Source organism: Apteryx rowi, unplaced genomic scaffold (assembly GCF_003343035.1).
Source record: "Apteryx rowi isolate R43461 unplaced genomic scaffold, aptRow1 scaffold_801, whole genome shotgun sequence".
NCBI lineage: Eukaryota > Metazoa > Chordata > Aves > Apterygiformes > Apterygidae > Apteryx > Apteryx rowi.
Genome location: NW_020451096.1, coordinates 44,043 through 70,486, shown reverse-complemented (window position 1 = coordinate 70,486; position 26,444 = coordinate 44,043). Strand labels below are relative to the sequence as shown.

The following is a 26,444-nucleotide window of genomic DNA, read 5'->3' as shown; positions in this document are numbered from 1 at the left end:
CGCCCTGCTCAGTTTATTGCTGAAGGGGATGGTAAGCAATCAATCCTGCGCTTGGAAGTGAGGTGCTTAGTGACTTTCCTGTGTCAGCTTTTCTACTTTATGAGCCTGTCAAACTGTTTTTATTCACTTTTAATATAATCTTCACACAATAAGGAGCTTGCATGGCTAGAAACAGGCAGAAGGCTGCTGCCGTTACCTGGGAACTGTGATAAATTTCTAGGCAGCTTTTGGGGTAGCAACAATTATGGGAATATTAGTCTTAAAGTTTTAGGAACTTTACTTGCATCCTATCCTTTATGCGCATGTCCAGGTGTGTATTTATTGTTTTTCTTCCTAGAGTGTGCATACATGGACAGAATTGTAAAAACTGATCACTTAATCAGTGCAGTAAAACTGTGCAGTTAATTAGAAGTTGGTCTATGAGTAGAAAGAACAGCACCAGTGTCTCACCAGACAAACAACCCCACTCTGTGAAGACTGACTTACTGTCTGGGAATTATTGTTCAAAGCAATTGCATTTTTCTATAACTGGGATTGTATGGGATTATGGTATTATAAGTGGGATTTTCTCTAAAGGCTGGTGGCTGCCTCTATTTTATGGATTACTCTAGCTTCTCCTAAATGGAATTTCAATAATGCTCCTTTAATGAGACTGCACTAAATTGAATTAGGTCCTGCTTATGCTGAAGTGGGATCTTTTTCTGTCATACTGGACATGTGCACAGAAGAGGATCTAATGTACGCCTTTGTACGGACTGTGTGTGGCCTCCATAACAAGAGCTACGATAACAGACACAAGGCAACCAACCTAATCCTGAGTATTTGTGGAAAAAAAAAAAAGGTAGGTTCCTGGGGAGCTTTTTGGGCCTGTAGGCTTCTGCTCACCACCATCCATCTCTATGGTCTGAACAGCCCAATTCTAAAAGCAGAGATCAGAAATCCTCTGGGGACATTTGGCTAATTCTTTAAAATATACTGGTACTGAAGGGTTAGGAAATGCCATCATCTGTGTCCACCGTTCTGATACCTTGCAGTGAATTCCCTTCCTTAACAAGTATCTCAACAGAGCAGGGATGGGAGAGCAAAGTCAGTAAAACACTTGGCTGGCAACATGCAAGGGGAAGCTCTGCAGTTTTCCTGTGAGCAGCTACGGGGAACATGTTCCCATCCTTCTGGCAAGCTCGCAGGTGGTTTATGAAACCGCACGGGCTCTCTGCTTGCTGAACGAACACCCGTCCTGGTCAGCTGGCCCGCGCTGCTACGTCCTGGGCCAGCGGCAAACCGGCCAGACAAGGTGGGTTTTGGGGAAGGTCATGGGCAGGGAAGAGAGGTGACAGGGCTGGAGATCACGGCCATGCTTTGTTGTGCTACAGAGACCCGCAGCAGGCGATGCTGGGATCCGGCTGCTGTGGGTTTGCAGGCAAGATGAGTTAACAGGGGCTTTCCCTGGATATATCTTGCTTTCTTCATTCTACTGCAGCTCTCTACCCTCAGTCCTGCTTTATTTAACATGTTTGCTGGAAAGAATAGGAAAAAAAATCACTGGTTCTGCTGTTTTACTCTTCCCAGGCATCTGCTGTTTTGGTGCAACATGGGGCCTTGCGAGCCGGGAAGCTCCGTCGTGCACCCATGGCTGAGGCATGCAGCAGCGTGGGGACCTCGCCGGGAGGCGACGGCATCGGGCGCTGAGGCCAGGCCGCGGCATCAAGGGAAGAGGTCCGCGGCGGGTCTCTCCGGGGACAGGTGGGAGGCTGGGGATGAACACCGCTGTGCCCCTCTGCACAAGCCGGGGTGTGTGGCTGCTGCATAGACACACTACCACAACGGGCTCCTCCAGGAACACGTTTATTTACATTAAAGCATTATTATACAAACTGAAAAAAAAAAAAAAGAAAAAAGAGAGCGAGACAACATTTGAGAGGGGCAGGTGTGCCAAAGTCAGCATGTGCCTCATTTCTGCCCCGCACTGCCGCTTCTGCTCCACCCTGGTCTCTGGTCAAGCCATGAGCGTCGTTATCTGTGTAGGAAAATCCCCTACTGCCCCTCGTTCGCCCAATGCGAATGTCCGATGTTTTCTGTTTCAGTGGCTTTCAAACTATTTTTCTGCCTCCAAAGAAAACTCTTGCCCAAAGGTTTTTTTCTTAATTTATTTATGTAACACAGTGTAGAAAGCTATCAATTCATAAGCAATGGTTCTGTACAATCATCCTGCAGAGGATCCCCGTTAATTTTCGACCAGCAGGCACTTTTCCCCCCCCAGAAGTGCTCACAATTAACAGGGATTCTTTTTAATATTTTTTTAAGATCAAAAAGATACATGGAAAAGAAAATAAAGTTTACCTTTCAATGCCTAAAGTGTGCACATAAAACAGGCACAAAGAAACAAATGTGTATTCCCATGATTTCTACGTCACTAATACAGCAGGAGCAACAATCTGTACAATAATATGCAACTGCAGAGGAAAAGAATTTCAATAACTCATTTGGAATACTTTTTAAAAAATGTTGTTTTACTTTAAAATGCATAGTGATCAGAAAAAAACGCTCAGCAAAGAGAAGCAGCTAAACCCCACAGACACCAAAAGCATCCCCCATCAATTCTTAAAGCATATTTCAATTAGGACTTAATTTTTGTCACAAATCACAAGAATAATATACAACTGGCTAAGGAGCTACATGATAAATAATTGGGAAAGAGAATCTATCCATGCACTAGTTAAATACAGCTAAACTCTTTACAGTACACAAAAAACATTCATTAATAATGTAGTGTAAAGACTGAAATGTAAAGAGAAAGAGAGAAAATACATTACTGATTTTATTAATTCAAGTTCAGGCATCTACTTGTGTTACAGCACAGCTGTCAAAAGGCGATAATGAGTAAATAATAAAACAGAGTGTTTTTGATTCTTTCCACATTATTCTATAACTGAACACCAATGGGCAGTGAAGCAATCATTCTGCTGTCCAACTCATGAGGCTGTTGTAGTGTCCTAGTTCTGCATTTGTTCAAAGAACTTGTAGGTGGGATTTTCATAGCCATTTTGCTGCATCTTGGAAAGGTGGCGCTCCTCTGGTGTCACTGCAGCATCCACCTGTGAAGAAACCAGGGTCAGGTTCTTGTTCAATTCACAGCACACTGTGTTTCCTCACTTAATGGCCATCCAACGTATTTTGTATCCTGCTTTACATGTATTTAGGCACAAAATATCCTCTGAAATGCAAGATAGGTTTTAAAGCTCAGGACAATTTTTTTTTTTTTTTTTTTTTTTAAAGAAGGGAGGAAGCAACTCAGGTCCCAAGCTCAGTCACACCCTCACAAGAAAATCTAAAATAAAGGTGTCTGGAGGTGGTAGGGAGGAACTCAACAGTTGCTTGCCCTGCTGGACCTAGCTGCTCAGATACTTCTCCACTAAACAGAGTATTAAACCTAGGACCTGGAGGCTCTAATGTTGCCCGAGGAGACAACTGTCTCTAAAAACTCTTCTCTCCAAGTTACGCAGGACTGCAAATGGCCTCAGGGAACAAAGTCAATATACTGTGTTGCAGTATAAAATATAATACAAAATAAAAGCCCACGAACAATTTTCCAGAGCAACCTGCAGGGATGGCCCTTCTTGTTTGGACAGTCATGGTTCGCTTTCTGGATAGAGTAATGTGCAGGAACAAGGTAAGGCAACCGGAACAATTCTGCAACTTATTATTTTTGCTGAAGGACTTCATGATTACCTGCCCAAACTCAGCAATACCACCTTGTGTTTTGTTTCTGTTGATTGGTTCAGGAAGTATGCAACATTACAAAGAAAAAAGGGAATATATTTTGCATCTCCCTGCCAGACTCCCATTATTATGTCCCCCTTCTCCCCAATACAGTATCTATACTTGGGATCGACTGGATCTGAAATAAGGAAAAATTCAAAGAAAAAGAAAAGATAGAAAAAGCTGAAGGAAGTGGCTGGAGGCTGCCTTCTGTCTATACTATACTCTCAGATTTGTTGCAGGGGTAAGGTCTCAGAACCATTAAATAATTAATTGGTAAGAAATAAAATGAGAATACCAAAGAAAAAACAGAGCAGACAGGCAGAAGGTGAGCAAAAATTCCATTGCAGTGCCTGAAGCAGAACTTCTCTGGCTCCAATGTTGAATTTGGTTCAGTTTAGTGACAAAAAGCTTGAGGTTTCTGCGCTGGTTAAGTATTTCTACTTAACAAAAATTGACCTTTCTTGATTACTTGGAAGACAGGCATAAAAACAGCTCAGTCAAGACTTCTCCATTGAATACCTGCTGCTCCACAAATTATTTTCTTCTTTCACTGAACATTACAGTAATACAGAACTTCATCAAATTAGAGTGGGCGAGAACAGTCTCTAAATGTTAATTAGGTATTTTACCTCCACTGTTTGAGCTAAATACCTGTTGTGAATTCAAAACCTACCATCTCCTGGCTATCTTGTTAACTACATATTAAAACAGAGCTAAGATAGCCTGTCAGCTATTTGACAGTTCTTAAAAAGAGAAGGTAAAAAGTGAATTTTACACAGTCAAAAATTTTAAATCAGGAAAGTGCCTAAGACTCTTTACATATTGGTTATGAACATTTTCATGTGGATTTCTGTAAGTAATGACCTTTAGCAAAAAGAGCTGTTTATTTTTAGCATAAAAATAACCTTTTGGAAAATGGAAAATGTATTCTCTCAGGAAGTCTTATATAGCAGGCTAGCTTACTTTAACCTTTTAATAAAAAAGTAAAGAAATAGTACTTATGTTTGATGCTCATTTTAAATCTGCTCTACAATACTAGAAATAATTCACCTCAGTGAGGACAGACTATAACCTTCAGTGGGTTGTTACCTGATGCTCTGGAAAAAAATAATAGGGATGTTGTTCCACGCTTGGGACAAAGGCAGACCGCTCAGCTTATTTTTGCAGCTGTTATTTTATTGTGGTAGATCACATTTGCCTTTCCTGCAGTACCACCAGAACGTGGCTCCTGTCAGAGCCATCTTCCTTCCTGATGTTCTTGCATTGATTATTTAAGAGATGAAATGGTTCTGTGTGTGGTACATATACTGGACTGCTCAGATGAACTGCTGACCCCAGGTCGGATCCCTTTTCTAATCCACGTCCCTTCTAATCTCCTTAGCCATGTTCCAACGCCCAAACTGCACTTTCAGCCATCACTGTTTTCAATCAAATCTCTCTTTTGTCATGCAGTAATTGCAAATTTTTGTGACATATCCAACTTTAAGGGTCACACCCTGCTTCCACTTGCAGACTATTACAAAACTCTCTACAGCAGGAGTCCTGAGTCTTCCAGAAAGCACGTGATGCCTGCCGATGGGAAACGGGATGCCAGGCAGAAAGGATCTCTGGGCTGAGCTGACGTGGTGCTTCCTGTGTTTCCAATTTTGCAACATAGCCTGACATTTCTGCTGTTAAAATACTGTCAAAGCTGTATTTGCAATAAGTAATTCTCTTATGCAACAAAACCAAAATACATCCATTTCTTCAAGTCCTGTGGCATGCTCTCAGGCAGTAGGTTATTGTTTAGGGAAGTGGCGCTCTTGCTTTGAGCTTCTCTCTTTTCAGGTTTCTCTTGTTTTAGATATTAGGGGGAAAAAAACATGTGTTTTCCTTTCCCCGCCCCCCCTATCTCTCCAGAAGCGACAAAAGAAACTTTCTTGCTGACAGCGTGCAGTTTCCTTGGGCCAGCGCACGTGGCTGGTGAGTGCTCAGCTTGGCTGTCAGCAATCATTTCAATCCATCATGGGCAGGAGAACCCCTGGGAATTTCGCAGCCTGTCTCCTCTTCAACCTCTACACGCAAATCCCCAAGACACTTCTGTATAACAACCTCCTCAGCAGTGAGTGTACAACTGTGCACTTGCATTTTAAAGACTTGTCTGTGCCTGCTGTTCGAGCCTTCCTTTTTAACCCCCTTTTCCTGCAGAGACCTATGCTCAGCCGAGAAGGCAGCTGTGGGGCTATTTGGGCTGGGTGAGAGGCAGCGACAGAGCTGCTGCAACTCATAGCAATATCCCTACAAGGATCTCCTGGTGCTTGGTTCGTTCCTGCTGTTTTACAAGTCCTTTCTGGGTTGCCAGCTTTCCCCTCCACAAGGGTACACCATCAGTAACCATATGCAGTGAATTAATTTCTGGCAATTCCTCGACCCTGTCGTCATTCTGTAGAACACTGTTTTCAATGTGAATATTTCATCATTAAAATGGCAGCAGGGCCTAACAAATCCAGTTCAGTATAGGTCTTGTAAAAACACATAGAAGGCCTAATGCCTGCCTTGAGGACCATGCAAATTTAACAGCGTTAACTATTTCCATTGTGACAATGTCACCGCATGCCATCTGCTGCTGCTAAAGTCGTCGCTAACACGGCTGTGAAGGAAAGGGAAGAACAAAGCAGGGAAAATTGTAAGCATTCCAGTAGCCTTTCTAGCACTCACAGAAAATGAGAATACAAAGCAAACGCACAGGAAAAATCACCCTTCCTCTTCTTCCTGAATGGGCTGCTGTAATGTCAAGTCAGCCCTGTGTTTTATCCTACCACGCTACAGGAGTATCTTGTGCTTGTCCAAACCAAGAAGTGAGAGCCACTGGAGAGCTCACAACTAAACCCACTGACTGCTCTAAAAGGCTCTCATTGAGGATGAAATCAAAGCCTAATATGAAGCACTGGGCCTGAGAGATCAGGGATCTCCACGTATCAATACACACCTAAGAGCATTTCCCCTTCTATGGGGCTCACACACTAGGCTGGGATGCATGCAAGGGCATGCCAGAACCAGTGCTGGACTTCTCCCTATTTAAGCTTCAAACAACATTGTATTGAACCTTATAACCTGTTTTAGCTTTAAACCTCCCACTCACGATTTCTATCCAGGACTAGAAGATATGATAAGCCCATAAGACAACCTGCTTGTGGAGAAGAAGCAGGGTAAGAAAACAAAACAACATAAAAAACAGAGTCAAAGAAAGAAGAAGCAAAAGAGACTAAAGAATGGACCAGAAACTCAGAGGAAATTCAGGAAGGAGAAAGAGATTAGAAAAAAATATAAGGAAGGACAGAAGAAATCAGACTGAATTTTTAAAAAACTTTGCACAATATTCCATATCAAAAAAGTCCCATTTTGATAAACCAGTTTACAATGGAAGGCCAGTAACCTCTGAAATACAGCATTTATAGATGAAAGGGATTTATTGAGGCCTGCAGCTGACTATGCCACAGGTTAATCTATCTCACTGCCAACTTCAGTGCACTATTGCTCATCCTGATTGTCTTTACCTTTTGCTTTTACCCATTTCTACTCTGACAAACAATTCCTTTCTTTTCTTACAACCTTTGACCTAGGTATTGCTCTGACAAACTACATGTCTTTAAACCTGATTATTTCCTTGTCAGTAAATCACGAAAAGCTCCTTACCATTTTTATTTTCCCTTACTTCCCTTATTTTAAGAAGCTTTTTGCTACCCATTACAGAGGTGGTAGGAGTTGAACACAGCATTCAAGACTGCTGAGAAGCAGCCCAGACACTTCACTTTTCTATGGCCTGATGCCCCTTGAAAAAACAGCCTGGACAGGTAAATAACCTCTTCTTTTGAGCTTGCTTGTCCATCTACCACTTCTTCTCTAGCTTATACTTTTTTCATGCAGAACTTCCTAACGTGGAGTCAGGAAGACAGTAATATCGCAAAAAACTTCTTATGCTGCCTCTGCACATATGGGCCAGCTCAGAAACCCAGACAGTACGTGTAAGGCAGTTCTCAAAGATCCAGCAAACACAACATTGTTGTTTAGATTGTGCTTTTCTTTGGTAAATGCATGCTGTCTAATATACATCTGCAGATCCGGCTTTGACAGATGAACTTTGGAGAGTACAGCTACAGCAATTTTAATGACTGCTGTGCTACTCCTGTGAGCCCTTATGTTGTCCCCCCTCCTCACACACTCCTGGCTGGAGGTGCCGCCTCTGTAACAGAAAGCAACTGAGTTTCAGAAAGGAGATACTGAAGGAGGATGAGTTGAGACAGTTGGCTGAAGTTTGGAGCATATGAGAGATGATGATGACTCTTTTGCCATCTGCTTTTATAGAGGAAGAAACCTCCTGCAGCCAGGTGGGAAAAAAACCTCAGAAGGTTTGATGGAGCCCACCTGGGCACATATAATAGGTAATTTCAGTCACTCAGTCATCTATTTACGTACTTGTGATTGTCCTTTTTCCTGGTAAGGATGAATCACTTTGAAATATCTATACTGTCAAACTGGTGAGAAAATTATTATGACACTTTTTCAAAATAGGAAATATATATTTCTCCTTAGAACTTCAAAAAAGACTAATAGAGTTTTTCATAACATCTTTTGTTAAAGAAATCATAGTGGAATGAGAACAAGCATTACAGTCAGAGATGACTTTTTTGGAAGATAGGAATACAGGTGGAATAGGACCTGTTTTGTAATCTTTGCATCCATTAATACAGACTTGAATTTTCACAATAGTTTCTGACATGCAACAAACAGATAGGTTGCAAGATTTGTTAAAATATACCCAGCCAACCTAGATCTGATGTACAGTTATTTTTACATCAAATGTTTTACTTTTTAGTGCACAGCATATTGTAGGTGCATCTCTGCTAGATAAATTAATCTTCTTTTAAATGGAATAGCTTAATTTTGAAGACATTTATTGTACATGGATCTTTGTTTTTCATCAAGTAACTGCTACACAATTTTCACTACCCTAGGGCAAAAATAGGTGTTATGCCTTTCTTGCAAGCGAGAAGCTGAGACAGTGAGGTTATGCAGACTGCCAACAGCACAGAACAAGTCTGGCAGAATTAGGAATCCTGGCTGCCAACGGCAGACCCAATGCAGTGAATCTACCATGCGACAACATCTACAGTGTGGCACTATAAACTGACTAATATTCTTGGTAGATCCTCGTGCTACACCTTTAGTTTGTTTTCTGTAAAACTTTTTACTCCCCAAGTTAGGCTGTCATTTTGACATGAATAGCTTGTTCAGATTGTGCACGTTATTTCCAGCAATGAAGCCAACATTTCCAAGCTCATTTTCACTGAAGAAAGCTCATAAGAATCTAGGAGTATTCTCTCTATATCATTCCATCAGGCAAAATCTATCAAAAATTTTAAGGTCGTACTGCAATAACGGTATGTCCACATCCAATGTCTGATTCAGGGCTTTGGCCCAGCAAGCCTCCTGACCTGTTCTGTTGCAGCTAAATGCAGTCAAAGAAGGGTCTCAGCTGGGCAACCCCAACTCACAGCCAGGACCTTCCTCCCACCACCTCTGGGTGTCCCCACACACGCGAGCTCCAGCGTGGAGCCCCGGGTGGGCTGTTTCAGCAGGACCAACGCTCACCGACATGGGTCTCACACCGCAGCTGACGTATAACTGTTGGAAGCAGAAACCGACTGGGTGGTTTAAAATTCAAGCCTGTTTGAATTTTCCACAAAATAGGTTGAAAGCTTTCACATGGAAAGTTAAAACTGAGATTCTTAGTTGCTATTTTCTGCCTCTCAGTCCAAAATTCTGCATGGCTTGTTGGGACTCAAATCTATCCTGCGTATAAGAGCGCTCTCGCCAGGTGCTCTTCTCACCTTGTCTCTTTGGGAGGCTTTAAACCATAAGAAAAAGCACAGCCTGGATTTTGGGAGGCTTACTTAAATGTTTTTAAGGCTCTTCACTGCCACCAAAAATGGAATAGGTGCATCAGAAAACATCCCTCATATTCATCTAGTACGACTAGAGCAAGGTTCATTTGACTCAAGGTGAAACCAACATAACTGTGGACTTGAACAAGATTTAGTTTCAATTAAAAATTGCAAATATTGGTTTTGGAAGACAAAAACCATAAATGTCGGAAGTGCTGCCTAACATAAAGTACTACCTGCACATCAGATACTCCCACAGCTAACTTCTAGATATAAACATATTGGGGGGGGGCGGGGGAGCGGGGGCAGGGAAAAAGGTATACGAATCCCCTTCCAGTTCTCATGATCAAGTTTTTCCTATTTATAGAGACTCCTTTTTAAATCCAAGCAACAGACCTTGTATTTTAAATTATTGTAAATTGACCATAGCTTTACCTGGAAGATTGTGAAGAGACAATGGTTTTCATCTTGAAAAACTCATATAGAATTTTATATTTGTATGTGCTTCTCAAATCTATGAGTTTCAGATTAGCCATAAATCAAAAACTGTTGGTGGCAAAAGTTAATCTTGTTTAGAGAACAAAAAGTAATAAAGTATCTGTATAAGAAAAATCCTTGTAGTATGCAGCACAATCCACAGACCTGCCTCGAACCTTTATTTGCAAACTACATAAAGAAGTCTGTGTGTGAATTTCCAACAATAGGAAAAACAGATTTTTCTCCTTGTGCAGTATCTGCTCATTGGCTACTATCAAATTTCCTATAAAATGAAGTTCTGTGTTATAAGGTAATTGATCTAGGATAATTCCAGAACAAAGTTCTGTGGTTTTGCATCCAACTTGACATGGTTTATACTATGACTGTATTTACAAACTGAGGCAATTCAATTCCAGTCTGCTACATACAACCACTCTGACTTTGAACACTGGGCTAGCCAAAAAACCAGGCTTTTTTCTTTGTAAATGTATTTATGGAGCAGTGTGTTGACTGTGCTGTTCATGTGACACTGCTTGTGTTTGGAAGCCTTGTCTTACCTCCACAACACCGTGGTGAATAGACGTGTACTGCTTCTTCTTCAGCATCACCAAAGTAATGACAATCACTGTTGCTATGACAACACCTCCCACCATTAGTCCAATGATGGCACCTTTATTTGAACCCACATCTTCAGCGAAGAACACCTATAAAAGAAAAATAAAATAAGGTGGCTAATAAAAACCTGACCGAGTGTTTGGCTAATGTGTCCAGATGCCAGAGCAATTCAAAGCCTACTGAAGTATCTGTAATTAAACGCTACTGCATGTCAGCCTAATTATTCAAAACTGGATCACTGCAGTACAAAGCTCTCCTAGCAGGAGAAGAGGTACAAAAGTGTTTTTTATTGCCTGTAGTGTAGCAGTTTTGTGCCTACGTAGAAGACTTATCTCTATGTCTTTTAAATCAGCGCCTTACACAGGTCTTAGAAACAATACAAGTGTGCCAGTAGTTGTCCTTTTTTTTTTTTTTTTTTTTTTAAAGAAACAGCCAAGCTAATTGCAAAATGACTGATAAGCTCGTAGAGGAGTAACCAGGAAGCATATAAATTTCTTTATTTTTAGAATGTAAATTATGAAATTGTTCACAACTTGACATCTCTTCAGCTTGTTTGGACCAAGTCTGATGCATTGGTTTGATAAAGAAGTAAAGAAAACCAGTAGGATGACAGTGAAACTCGCACACGACCAGTTGGGAGAAAATTCTCCCAGCAGACGGACCAGAGTCCAGCAAACACAAGCGTACTAATTTAAGTGACTAGCAAGGAAGTCATCGAGCTTTCACAGAGCAAAGGGAGAATGAGCTACACCTGGATGATGACAATCCTCATGTGAGACTGAGCCGATATGACAGCTGTGTGAAAAACAGAGAAGATCCACTTGGATTGTGTATATTGATAAGGCAAAACAGTGAACAGCAAGGTGCTTTACCATGCATTTAATAAGGCTGGCTGCTAGAAATGGGAACAGGTATGAAAGTGGGTGATTGTTTTCACTGTTCCATATTGTATTCAAGTAATATGCTGAATTATTTTACTTCTGTGCATATTTTACAAACCTTTTGTCTGCTTGTCAATAGCAGGCTTTTATTATTATTATTTTTAATCAAAATGGGCAAAATGGATTAGAGAACACATTACATTCATAGGACTGTAAGACTAACTCACTCTGAAAGACTAAATTCTTTGACAAATATTTAACAAAAATGCGAGGGGAAACAGGAAACCTGCTGAGAATTATAATGAGCTGTATTACATCTGCACTCTTTAAGAAAACACAATCTTCTGCAGAGAGGTATTAAAACATGCAATATAAATACGTATATTGTTTCTAGTTGTAAACAAGAAATATGTTTAAACGGAGTTAAAAATACACTGGAAAGCACACACAATGGACAGTGTTGGCATACACTGATGTGAAGTAGTAACTTCCTCTGTCAATTTTACCTGCACAGGAATGAAAGTCTGTTACTATACTATTTTAGAGCACTGTGAAATATCCCAGCTAATATACATGTGCAACAGAGGAAGGGCTTAAGCATCCTCAGTCATGAAAATGAACTTTATATATAGTTAAAACATGAATACCCATAAAGAGGAATATAACTATAATTTTGGATCAATTCAGAAGCTTGCATGTAAAATACAATGCATAGCTGAATTCAGAACAATATCTTAAGGAGACTGTTTCACCCAGGTGAATGTATTTTTCTACTTACTGCTTTTGAATTTAAACTAATGGAGAAGATGTCTTCAAATTCTAACCTCAAAACCAACTCTGGCTGGGAATAAGGAGAATATACAACTTCAGAACAACTCACTGATATGAAATGGCATATGACATGCAATGCACTGTAAGGCATCATCCCAGTATTTTCTCAATGATACTAGGCTCCTTGCTCAGTCTCAGTTGAAAAAAAACAAAAAAAACCCCAACCAAACTAGAGGACAACTTACTAATTTTAAATAATGATTGTAGCTATCAGTGAGAAGTATGACATAAAACGCTTTAGAAAGCTTGAAAACTCTTGTGTTAAGCATGCCACATTATTGAAGCGGATGGATTCCAACGGTAGGGGGTAGCTTGCAGCTCCAAACTGCTTGAGATGGTATCAAAGCACTTCTATATAAAAGGTTACTGTTGAAAAGTGCATGTGACACAGGATCAGTAATGTAGGAACAAGTGTATGAAAACACATTTCTACAAGTTTCCTCCCTTCAGTAAACTCACACAGGTTTACTCCATCAGGATGTTTAACTCATCTGAGCTAAGCGTGTCAGAATTTCCCAAATTAGTGCTAATGCATTTTGGATTAGTTCATCAAACTGGGAATTCTCAGTTCTCAGCATCAAAGAGATGGCGGAATATCTTTTTACACAGTGACTGCCTAGTTCAAATGCAAAAACGAGTCCCATGCTAATTTTAATTTTCAGCACTACTTAGCTTTAAAAATATATTAAAAAAAAGCTTTCAAGTTTAATATCAGGATATTGAAAGTCAGAGAAGTGAAATCTCATGATGTAATATACCTTTACAAAAGGGGAAGCAGAACAGGTTTATAGTCAGCACTGCTGTATGGGTTCTTCATTACTTATTAAGAGACTGCAAAAAGCCTTTAGAAGATCCTTATTCTCACTTACATGGCTTTTAGTTGTTACTTTTCATAAGAATCACAGTTCAAAAGGGGAACAATATTTTGTTCCTATCTGCCATTCACCTGTTAATAATATACCCTAAGAAACAAAATACAGAGATACGACCAAGTACAAATTAAAATTAAGGCCAATGGAGAATCTCTCCTCATCCCAAGCAGGGAATTTTGTGAGAGGTTATGCTCCGTAGAGATCAGCTCCTTCATGCACCATCACCATCTGTCTTGAGAGAGGGGGACTCTTTTCCCAAAACAGAGTCACTCCCCAATACCACTCTTATTTCTTGCTGCACCCTGCTGGGTCTCCATCAGACTTTCTTTTACCTACTTAGTGGTGCCCTTCCTCTGCATCTCCGCTCTTCAGTTATGTGATCCCTGACGAGAGACGGACCAGGGGGCAGCTATTACACAAATGACCACATCTGGTTGCATACAAGCGTGAGGGCAGGAACCGTCAGCATTGCTTCTTACGTCAGACTTAGTAGTATTCAGCCTTCGCTGCTGAAATTATTCCAGATCTCCCATTAAGAGAGAACCAGAAGAAGCAGAAGCTGTTCACGTGAAGACTTTTTGAGGCAATTTTGACATCCCCATCCACATCACACAGGGGAAACATGGCCATAATTGGCTCACAAGCCCAGAATTTAACCACCAATTCAAAATGCACATGTAGAAAGCACAATTTGTTCACTTACCAGCTTCTGATGATGCACTTCGTATCCTGAGTCATGCCGGAACTCTGCATCCATCTTTACTTCAGATATCTCTTCTGTTTTAACATTGGTCAACCCAGAACCTGCATTGCACCGCAATGACAACTTATTAATGTCCTTGATTCAATTACACTCTACTTACCTCCACCATGACAAGAGCAGAAGGTAATGGTATCATTCACACAGGTGAGGTGTGATGTAACATTCACACAAGATGAGGTGTGAAAGGGAGCTGGGAGAGAAGTGAGGTACATCTGATGTTTCATTCCCACTGAGGTGATGGAGAATGAGCTGGTAAAATTTCTCCTCTGTTAACGTTCCTTAATCCACTGTAGCTATGTTGGTACATGCACTGAAGGCTTTCAGTATGAAATACTGCAAGAACTAAGCTGCGGGGGATTAACAGTGGTCTCCTGAACTGGCTCAGGGGATGAAGACAGATCCGCTCTGACAGCCTCTCTAGAAACACCAAGGAAATTTGATGTTTAGGCTGAAATCTTCCCCCTCCCTAGCTCAGGCTGCTGTGAGGAAAAAGATATACCCATGGTGTGAGGTGGGGAACCCCAGATACTACATTCTCTTGCTTCCAGTGAGTCTGTGCCTTATGCACAAACATGCATATGAGTTATTAAAAATGTTTGTGAAGTTTACAGAACTCTTGCTTTTATAGTGCAGACCGTTCAGAATTAATATGATTCAAATTTTGACTTCTGCCTGAGAGATAACTCTGCCTCTTGATTAGAAGCAGACAGTATAGCAAGTAACCAGAGCTTGCAATGATTTTAATCATGGATAGTTTGCAGTCCTGCTTTCTCCTTATGGATGTGAAGAGGGGGATGCTGCACTAGCTGGAAAGAAGGCCAGGATTTCCTCCTGGCCATAGGAGAACTAGCCAGACTTACAACAGCTGAGGAGCGCAGCTGATGTGTATATCTGTGAATGTTCTGTCCTGAAAAACCGGCTCTAGCTCATAGAGAACATATGGGTATTCATGTAGCTGGTTGTTTTCCTTCTTAGTGCAACTGATTGACATTCGTATCTCTTGGAGATACAAACACTGCAGAAGTATGTTATTTATGAGAAGTTATCTCCTCACCCGATATAATGTGATAAGAACATATGAACTGATTCAGATTCCTTGCCTATAACTATTCTAACATTTTTATCCCCTCTCTTCCCCTCTCCAAGCTTTCACTGTGATTCCTAGCATTTTGGGCTGACCTTAAGTCCCAATGTGTGGAAATTTAAACATCTTCGAAACTCTCAACACCATGGACTGCTCTTGTTCTCCACAGTGTCTCTGGACTCTCAGTAAATTCTTGAAGACTTACAAGTGCCAATGAGCTCCACAATCTAAAGTAGCACTGAATGAAACAGTTATTCCCCTTTTACTGCTTCTGAATTTGCCAGTTTTTTACATTAAATGCTGATCTATTCTTGTATTGTGAGACAATGAGAACAGAAGTTTCCCAGAACTTCTCTAGGCTGTACAGACAATCCCATTCTTGGGTTCTGATCCTACTTTTCACAACAAACCATACAAAAGAGAACAAGAATAATCTTCATGCAGTAAAGTATTTATGGTTATTTTCTTGAACAGTCTGACCGTCCCATAAACTGAAACTTAGTCTCTCTTTTTTTTTGAAGGAATAAAGTATTTAGCGGCTCTCAAATATTTTTATCAAGCAGCTGATGCCACATTACACAACTAAGTCTGACACAAGTATATTATGACATTTATATACAAAAGGCCATTTCTAAAGGCAAAAACTGTAAAGTATGTAAGGAATTGCAGTTTGAAAACAAACCATGACATTCTGTCAATGAAATGCAGGAGGAAATGGAGATGAAGGAAATAAAACCCACACGGTGCCTGAAAGGAGGTTTAATTTTCTATCCCTAAAGCAGCTATGGTTAGTTTTCCAAACTAAAGAAAGAATACGATTCACTCTCCTGTCTGCATAATCTGAAAATAGCTCCTATATCTGCATCAACAGGAAGTGAAAAAAGTGAGAACACATTTGGCAGCACAGAGGCTCGCTTCTTCAAATCCCCTGCCTTTTTGGTGCTAGGATTAAGAGGGGAGAAACAATAATGGAATAGTAGCTTTTCACATAGTTGCAATAGTTNGCAAAGGGCTTTCCTTGGACTTGGTTCACTGCCCACAGCTGTAAGGGCTGAAGAGGTGGCTGTTCCCAGCTGCTTGCCACTGTCCACAGTCACACTTGTGTGGAAGCTCCCTCGAGGCAAGGACTTTGGGAAGTACAGAACTTTATTGCTATAGCTCGCAAACTGAATGAAGCTGTAAATATTGATTAAAAAATATACATGCATATATGAGATATATTGGTGAAGAATCAACTTGTCTTGCAACAAGTCTTGCCTGCCAAATCTATAATAGGTCATTGAAGGAGTTAATAAGCAAATGGGTAAAAGTGATTTAGCTTAGAGTGAATGTGGCTTTCCAAAACACTTTTGAGAAGGACCTTCATCAAAGCTCTGGCAGAAGATAAGATGGCAAGAATTAAGAGGGAAGGTCCTACATGACTTTCCATAACCGATTAAAAGGTAGGAAACAAAGTGTAAATACACAGTCATTTTTCACAATGGAGGAAGGTTACCAGCAGGGTCCAACAAGGATCTGTGCTGTGCTATTTGTAAAGCGATCTGGATAAGGGAGTGAATGGTGCCGTGACAAAGTCTAACAACAAAAATAATAATAAAAATGAGGGTAGACAAAGTAAAACCAACTGCAAAGAACTGCAGAAATTCTGAGCGCACAATAAAAGAGAAATGATATTCAATGTTGATATAATGTAAAGTGATGCACACAGGGAAAAATAACCCTAACTATACATACACAACATTGTGCTCTAAATTAGTTCTGTTTCACCCAGGACAGAGACCTTGGAGTCACTGTGGATAATTCTCTGTGGGCAGTTGGCTCAGTAGCAGTCAAAAAGGCAAAGAGAAAGTTAGGAATAATTAAGAAGGAAAAGAGAAGACAGAAAACATCATTACACCGCTGTATAAATCTATGATTCATCCTCACTTTAAATATGGCTATCAGTTCTGGTCACCCCATCTCCACAGAAGAACTAGAAAAGGTACAAAGAAGGGAGACAGTAATGATCACTAGTATGGAATGGTTTCTATACAAGGAAAGACTAGACAAATCAGGAGTCTTCAGACTGGAAAAGAGACAGCTAAGGGGGAACACTACAGAGGGCTATACAGCTGTGAATGACACACAAAGTCAACAGTAAACGATTATTCATTATTTCTCCTAACAAAGTGCAGGACACCAACACAATTAGGACACAGCAGATTAGAAACTAACAAAAGAAAGTGTGTGTGTGTATATATATATATATGTATGTATATATACACACACACGTATATATATTTGGAACAATGCAAAATTAGGCTGTGGAACTCATTGGCACAAATTATAAGCATGTTCAAAATGCAAATGAACAAATGTGAAGAAGAAAGGTTCATCCATGGTTACTAAACACAATGATGAAGATAAAATTTCCAGTTCTGGAAGTCTATCAAATGCTGATTGCCAAAAGCTCAGTGGATGTGCTGGCAGCACAGGCAGAGGCGATATCTGCAGGTATCCCGCTTGTGCCATGGCTAGAGATAGGACACTGGGCTTGGGGACTTCTATTCTTGGCTCTAACCACTCTGAGTGAAAACAAGATAGGTTAGCTTAGACTGTGGGTCTTTGATAACCGCAGTTAGAGGAGTCAAACACCACAGGCAGGAATTACAGCAGCTTTTCAGCTGGCAGAACGGAAGGCAGCAGCCCTCGCCTCAGGCAGTGACAGACGGTGGGAAGTTTATCAGTAGGCTCAGCTGCAAGTGGAAAAAAGACATGATCAAACCCCCAGGCTTTCCTAAGCCCCATTTCTCTGACTGGCTGTTCCCCTTCCTCCCTCTGTTCCTGTTTTACGGTAACACAGGAGCCCTACTTCCAGGGTACGGCAGCTTGACCAATCTTTTGTTGCAAGACCAAGCAGAAAAATCTCTGCTTTGGGCCAATGTGATCAAGGTCTGGTGGTCTACTTGGTCTTATTCACCAACCCCAAAACTGCCATGAGATCTGAACACAAAAAAGGGCCTGCTGTTAGGCAGTTAACACTGTTTGGCTTACTAAAACTCATGCGTGGTATCTAGTCAAGGAAAAAGGTCAAGAACAGAGAGAGATGAAACTTTTATTGCACTAACAAACGTAACAGTAATTTTTCTTTCCTCTTTTCCCCCTTAGAAGTGAAGATAAGGACAATTAAAAGTATGAACAGGGTAAAGTAGTGGTCTTCTGCAAATAATTAATTATATGATAAGAGACCCATGACTCTGTACTGGAATCAAATACTTGGTATGACACAGTTATACACAGGGTTATAAACTGCCTTTCCGTAATGTTGCATTACGGAAGACTTGCTATTTAACTTCCCTCTATTTCCAGTTCATTAACCTTCTTGTCCTGGTGAATACATATTTAGAGATTTAGATGCTATAATCAAAGATTTATTTTTCAAAGGTAGTTACTAAAGAAGGAAAAAAATTAAGGGTCTTTTGAAAAGTGTTATCAGAGGGGTGTGAATCAGGTAAGAAGCAAAAAACTAAGAGCTGGCTAACACTGCTTTACCCTTGTACTGAAGAAAAGCATACAAAGAAGAGTTAGCTACATGACAAGATCCTTAATTCTGACCCAAAATAAATAACGTTTTTTCGTTACCAAGTCTAAAATATACAACCCAAACACAAAAGCCAATATAAAAGAAGAAAAATGAGAGTAACAGTCTGATGGCAAATTCAAATTCACAAATAATCATAATTATTAATGCTTTTTCTTCTAAAATGCATACTATCTTTAGGGACTGGTATTCCTAATTACTTCAATTTAAAAATGTTACAGTTCAGCTGGTAAATAAATTAACTTGTATCTCCTTTGCAAAACTAACAAATCTAATTAGCCATCAAAACCGCACACTTAAGAGCACCCAATAAAATCCAATGAGCTAGTTAACATTATTATACTTTGATAAAATAAAGCATTTACTAAACAATGACAGGTTTGCCTGCTTACTTTATATGTATCAGAAAATAAGATTCAACTGTTTTTTTCTTGCTTTGCTCTTGAGTACTTAAGGTTGTTGAATGATGGGCTTTTAATTATATTGCTGTTAATTAGTAATGTTAACTACTTTTATATACATATATAGTCCAAACATCAAAAAGAACAGCATATATAAACTTAATTGTTCCTTGCCCTTAAAGGAAAAAAAAATCCACAGGGAGTCAAAAACCACTCATATGAAATAAAAACAAATCAGTGGCTTTGAGGAACATTTTACTCTCACGCAGATGAGCTTTTGTGTTTGTGTAAATATAAATTTATGCTTTAAGAAGAAGAAGAATAAAGATGATGCAATGAATTCTACCAAGGAAGTAATTAGCTGTACATTATTTACTACACTGTTTATAATTGTTTCTTCTACTAGTTAAATGGCCTTGCAAGATTTCTGATTTTGTTTTGCAGGGATCTGAAAAAATATTGTGGGGATCTGAAATAATATACACATGCCTATGGTCTTCCAGGTTCTTTTAGACATAAAAATCAAACCTCCAAGTGAAGCATGATTAAAACTACCCAAATTGGGTGGTCTCTGCATAGAGAAACACAAAATTTTTAGCACATTCAAAAACCATTTGAGCAAAAGATGTAAGAACCAAATTAAGGAAAACATTTAACCCCACATCTATGAATTGGACTTGAGTAATTTCGAGAATAGAAAAGATTTGTTGAATTTGGGTCTGTTGTAGAAAAGAAGTTCTATAGTTGTAGTACACAGCTTTATCTGGATAAAGATTCATCTGAAAAAAGGATGGATGGAAATGCATGTAGTGTTCAAAACAAGTACCTGGGAAGTAGATAGTCACAAGATCTTACTGGAAGTTCAACTATTATTTGCTCTATGACTTGGTGCAAATTATTTCAGCTGTTTCATTTTCCTCATGTATAAAGCAAGGATAATATACTCACTTTTGTAAAGATAACTTAAGTTGTAAAGATAATTTAAGTATCTTTGAGGAACAAGTACTTTAAGACTGCGTGGAACTAAAATTTCCTGGTCTCTCCTTGGAACTTGTTAAAATGGTGGTGTATTTTTACTCCATAGATGATGACAGGGCTCTCAGATTGGAGAAAGCAGTGACAGAGCACAAAAATAATTTTTATTCATTTTTTAAAAACTCTCACTGGAACTTAGTATGAAAAAATTCTTCCCTAGAAGACCAAAGATATTTTACATATGTGTAAAAATGAATAATGAAAAACAAGTGAAATTTGGTCATCTCTTTCTGGCATTTGTCAGTGCAGATGCTGTGCTTATGCATATATAATTGTGCTTGCAGTTGATAACTATCTCATTTATAAGAAATAACTATCTGATGCAAAAACCCAACCCATTAATGATTTAATTTGGTAGCTGCAGACAGTTGGCTTAAGTCAACTGCATTGAACTAACATCACTAAGACAGGAAAAAAGTGCAATTTCTGGCAAGAAAATCATAAATAATTCACTGAGCTGCTCTGTGGCCTCACATCACACAGGTTGCAGCGTATGTGCTAATGATTCTGCGGAACAGTCATTAGGCTTACAGAGCCTCTGCAACTACCCCCCCCCCCGCCTTCTATGCAACGTAACAGAATTAAGATGGTCATGTCATGAATTATCAGCAGAGGGGCCAAAGACACAGAAGCAGCTTTATGTGCAGTTGGGAGAAAGTAAAAAAACAAACCAAACCAAACAACCCCCCAGCCCTACTACATGGAAGAAAATGACACAGTTAATATCATAATATCTTTGCATGGACATACTGGATTACAGACATACTGTTAGTGATATAGTTGCAACTGTGCGACAGATGAGAATAAGATCTACTCTGAACCGAGCACTGGTTCTTTTCTTTAGCACCTTGAATTTCAGAAATTCTGCTGATGTTAAGCAGCATCATTCAGATGCCAGGTATTCTAATTTTTACTCAATTTCTACAGATCAGACTTGCTGATTGAATGTGAGTAAAAGGGATCATGCTTATGAGTACCTGGGCGCGTTTTTACACTATGCGCACAAAAAAGTTACTAATAAACACGTACCCAAAATTTGGCCACAAGAAATTAAATACTCATAATGAAAAAGTGACCTCTGGAGTGTCGGGGAGTAGGAAGCACTATTGAAAAGACTACCAACTAAAGAGGCATTCTTTCCATTTGAAGCTCTTCCTGTGGAAGTAGGTAGCGATTTATATATGTCAAGAAATATGCAATAACCTCTTATTGTTTGGCCCAGTATTTAAAAATACAGGCCACTGATAACTCCTTAGTGCATCTGTTTATTTTCCATCCCTTTCACCTTTTTATTATCTCTGTTTACTTCCTTCTGGGGAAAGAAACAGGCATAATTCTCCCTTGCTCTCCCCACTTGTGAATTAAAGAGGAGAGGGCAGTGTGCTGAAGCAGCAGGCTTTTTTTCCAAATACCAGTGTGAATCACTCAGATGTTTCATTTATACTAGGAAATAGGGATTTCTCCTCCTGACATTACTCTCCTCCTACGACTGCTGTATTTCAGACTCAAATTCAAGCTTCAGCTGCTGCCAGCCAAGGTGGAGCACTGCAGAGGTAGAGATTAGGACAATTGGTTTAATTTTTATTAAATGCTTTAAACTTGGTCCTTACTCATAAACTTTCCTGATCTATGGATTGGACAACTCTTCACATTTCTCAGCTTTTCTTATATGATTTTTTTTTTTTTTTTTTGGAGAGAGAGAGAGAGAGAGAGAATGATGCAGTGAGGTAATAAGATCCCTATATAACTGTTATCGTAAGGATTAGAAACAACAAGGTATTTGTACTTCTTTGCTGTACTGTGACTCTTGTGGGAAAGGGATCTGCATGATCGTGATCTTTTTTTAAGAAAAACTTAATGAACATTGCAAGAATGTTGTATGGGTGAAACAGTGGTAAAAAAGAAAATGGAAAAAAGAAAAAAGGCATGTGTTTGTACGTGCATGTAAATCATTAAAGAGATGATTTTCCTCAAGAATTTTAAAACACCTGCTACAAAATGTTGACTTGTTAAGCCCAGACTTAGACCATTGCAGACTGACTTAATACCAGTATTTTTACCCTGAAGAAGCAGGTCACCACCTCGTTCACTTGAGCAAAACAAGTGAAAGAAGAAACTAAGAAGTGAAGACTATGAAAACAACAAACCTTTCAGGAAATCCACTGGAATCCAGGCAATTAGAACAAAACAAAAAAGTTACAAGTAGCAGCATGTGTCTTATCTGCCTCTAGGTCCCTTGTCAATACTGTTTCATTCTAGAATAATATCCTTGTATTTCAAAACGTTTTCTTTTCATAAAGAATAGCCCCAAACTGTAAAAACTGATTATCCCAAAAGGATAATGACTGCAAAAAAGTATCTCTTTTCCTCCTTTAACCTCTAGCATAGATTTTTTTATTTATAATTAACAAGTAAAACAATTTTAGAACACAGTAATTTTTGAACTGACAGAATCCCTTTTGTACTTCACACTCAGTTTAATTAACCAGCCATTTTGCTTTCCAGAATTCCTAGTTTACGACAGATACTCAGACTGCTATCAGTTTTTCTGCAAACCGAAATTCTAACGCAGTTTTAAAGGACGATGAAAAAATCAGGTGGGCATTTATTGCCAGAATTTGTGTCTGGTAAGGACAAATTTGGAGAAGTCTAGGCATGGTGTTTAAAGGTGTTAGGCAGACTTAAAAAAAGGAAAGCTATCTCACTCCCCCAGAAAAGATGTTTGAGAAGCTTTTCCAGAAACAGTGAAAAGAATATGTTTTGCTTACTGTTACAATACATTTAGCACTATGGTAAGGTGGCTCAATCCCTGTTTTACATACATATATAAGATCTGTGTTGTCAAATTAGGAATGTGGGCACAACAGTGGCAGCTTTTAATGTGCCCAGTGAAGTGACTACTCTTCTTCACTGGAGACTGCAGTCTGCATCCTTGACAGTCCGGAGGGATTCAATCCATGCGTCAAAAGCAGAAGAAGGGCCTTTGCGCCATTTCAATTCTGTGCCAAAAAGCCACAAATGCTGCCAAGGCCACTGGACGGTACTACTTCTGCACTCGAGCAAAAAATTGAGGAAATATTTCATGGTTTGTATAGTGTAAATTTACCTTTATCTATTGGAAATTTCAATCCCCAAAGGACACATGTTAAAACATTTTTACCTTTTCCTAATAGTCTATCGAATATATTCACAAAGATCACTCATGACCTATGCTAGCCATACTTTTGGTACTCTTTATACTGATCAATGGAGAGCTCTGATACAACGCACTAAAATCCAGTCTTTCATTCTGAATATAGAGTGTGCAGTAATACTAGAAAATCTTTTTTTCCAGATAAGTAATACCAGCCATTTCCCTCACTTGGGGGGAGGGAGAAGGGAGAAGGGAGAAGGAATCTTTAGTAATAAACACAGGCCTTTAAACAGGAGTTTTTTCATGAAGACTGAATTAAAAAGATTAATGATCACAAACTGACATATGACGAGAAAATTATCAGACTGAACTGACATTACAAAATTATGATTAAATGTGTTTCCCATTCATGTTTCACATACGTGTTTCATTTGCAGTGACATTTCTACTGTCCTTGGGGAAGAAATCTAATCCAGAAGGTAGAAAACTCCAGCATTACAAGAACATTTGCAGGCTATCTTCGTGGAATGAATCAAGACTCTAAACTCACGTAATTCCTAAAACAATGCTAGTAACATATTACCTGGCCAGTCTTGACCTATATCCCAATTGGTATAACATATTTTACTTCCCATGGTAGCATTTTCTGTACTTCAGTTAATACTGGTGAGTTATGTGAAAGATTTAAACACAGCAGGAGTGTGTGGCCCATCATGTTTTCTGACAGAAGTTTGGAAGACAAGATGAGAGGAAAAAGAGGAAAGATTGATCAAGTTTTATCTGACTTGGGAAAAAAAAAAAGATTGTGTGACACTGAAATCATTCTGACTCCAAAATAAATTGATCTAATCTTATTACGTGTTGGAGAGTAATCGCTTCTTAAAGAAAAGGTTGTTGCTCTCAATGGAACCAGCCAGTTCTAGATATTCCTAAACAGAGATGAGGGAAAAGCAGTCTGAAAAGCAAAAAAATAATATAAAAAGCAATTTTTTGCTTTGGAAAATTGGGCCAAATGGCATATTAAAAAGGAGATCCTGTCCCTGAATACCTCCAACAACTGGATTCACCTCACTTTTTCTAAATGATTGCAGCTTAACCCAAGCCAGTCATCTACTGTTCCTCTGCAATCAACGAGGAGACACAGGCATCTGCACAGGGCAAATAATCACCGCTATGTTAGGATGGGATGAATACCTGTCTGGAGGTGTCTGTATGATGACTCAATCCAGAGGGAGAACATTTTTGCTACAAGGGATGACAAGTTGATGTAAGTTCTGGGTCTCTGCGTCCCACTCCCTTTTCCAAGTACGTGTACTGAATGTCCTTAATACAGTGCACACAGGCTGACGGGGTTTTGTGGGGGAACTCTTCCCTGAAATACCAGCTACTGGTTCATGACATAGCATTACATTTTAACAGAGGGTTATACCAAAGAAAAGGCGATCATTTCAGCTCAAGCCAATCACAGGCATGCTGGGAAAACAGGTTAGATAAAAGCCATGCAAGTTATATACCTGGTCGTGTGGTGAGTCCTCTGTCTGCAGCTGGGCGGGCATCAACTGGCTCAACTGGGCATGTGCAGCAAAGAAAAAAAAAAGCAAATAAAAAATAAACAAAACCCCCCAAAATGATAAAGTCAACTGCTCTTCTGTTGGGACAGTGCAGGAGAGACATACTGCATAAACAAAGTTATAAAAAGCAACAGCTAAAAGAGATCTGCCTTCAGTTAATCCTGGAAATGAAAGGAAGGGATGGGCAAAACTTCAAAAGGAAAGTTTCACAGCTGATGCATCAATCAATTTTGTATCATATTCTGGTTCCTGCTTAAAACGAGAAACTATCGAGATCAAAGAATTCCTGTCTATACAGTGAACCTACACTCATTACATGCAAACCTCTTCCAGTGTTCTGATTAGAATTAGCAGTAAGAACTGACATGATGAGTTCTTGCAGCAAATTTTGGTCAATGTTGACCTATAAACCCACTGAAGCTTGACTTCCTTTCCCTTGCAATAGAGATTTTTTAAAACACTAGCTATATGTCTTGAAAAAAGTACAGCACATTTAAAAAACATGATCAATACTGCATTCCAGTATGCTCTGATTTGTAGACAGTAAATTCATCTTCCAATTTTTGAAAGGGGAGCAAAGGAGAAATGAAACTTTCCAGTCCAACTGGACATCATAAGTAGTTTTAAAACCCTTGTATTACCATACAAAGACCTTACCAGCCTAAAACATTCAGAGTCTTTCTCCCTTTTTTTCCTGGTTGTTTCTCTCTTTTGCTCCAATGCTTTTGCCTTTTTTATTTACTTTTTGCTAGAAGTGTCAGTGTCAGAAAGAAATTAATTTTGGTAAATAAATTATGTCATAGCTTGGAATTACCTAATTTTTAGATAAGGTACTCTCACTCATTTGAATTTCTAGATCCAAATATGAACCATCTAATCAGCAGTAGGTGAGCCACAGTCATGCAGAAAATTGACAAAAATCACAGTTTTCACACAGAAAACTGATCACTGCATTCTGTATCAGAAAATCATGCTAACCTGACGATTACTGCTGATTGATGCAAGGGGCCTCACCATCTCCTTAGGAAGCCTGTGTCACTAAGTCTTCCTATGGGTCTGGCAAACAACCTGCCATGCTTATAAGTGAGAGTCTATGTGGCACCCCGATCCTTTGCACCCAGGAGCTGACTGCAATAGCTCCTGCCTCAGCAAGAAAGCACTAAGCCAGCTTTATAGCAGCTGCAGGTTAAAGGCACATCCAGGCATCCGGCTTGCTTGTGTTTCCAGAAGTACAAAATTTTCACAGAGCTTGCTGGCCTGGTGCTGCGGAGACAAGCCATCAAACCACTTTCCTTCACAGCAGTTCAGAGTGGCACTAGCTGACCATGTAATTGCTTTCCTTACACAGTGCTATACAAAAAACAATTTCCATCCTTAACTAAAAACTACAGTTTTGAGTATTTTCTTATTTAAGTCTTCCACTAGGTTTCCCAAAATTATTGGCACCAACCCTTAGGTAGGTCAGCAGTAATTTTCAGTGAAAAAGACTGAAGAGAACAAACAAACAAGCATCAA

The 26,444-nt window shown here is 39.5% G+C and overlaps 1 protein-coding gene across 1 annotated transcript in view; it reads right to left on the bottom strand.

Moving 5' to 3' along the window:
• Positions 1–2,136: 2,136 nt before the first annotated feature.
• The window catches only part of LOC112977179 (amyloid-beta A4 protein), a 64,875-nt gene continuing 40,567 nt past the window's right edge, over positions 2,137–26,444 (bottom strand). The window contains exons 6-9 of the mRNA XM_026089222.1: positions 24,873–24,926; positions 14,066–14,166; positions 10,721–10,867; positions 2,137–3,095 (exon numbers count right to left, since the gene is read on the bottom strand). Of these exons, the coding sequence (XP_025945007.1) occupies positions 2,994–3,095; positions 10,721–10,867; positions 14,066–14,166; positions 24,873–24,926 (404 nt within the window). The 3' untranslated portion in view covers positions 2,137–2,993. The remainder of the gene's footprint in view (positions 3,096–10,720; positions 10,868–14,065; positions 14,167–24,872; positions 24,927–26,444) is intronic.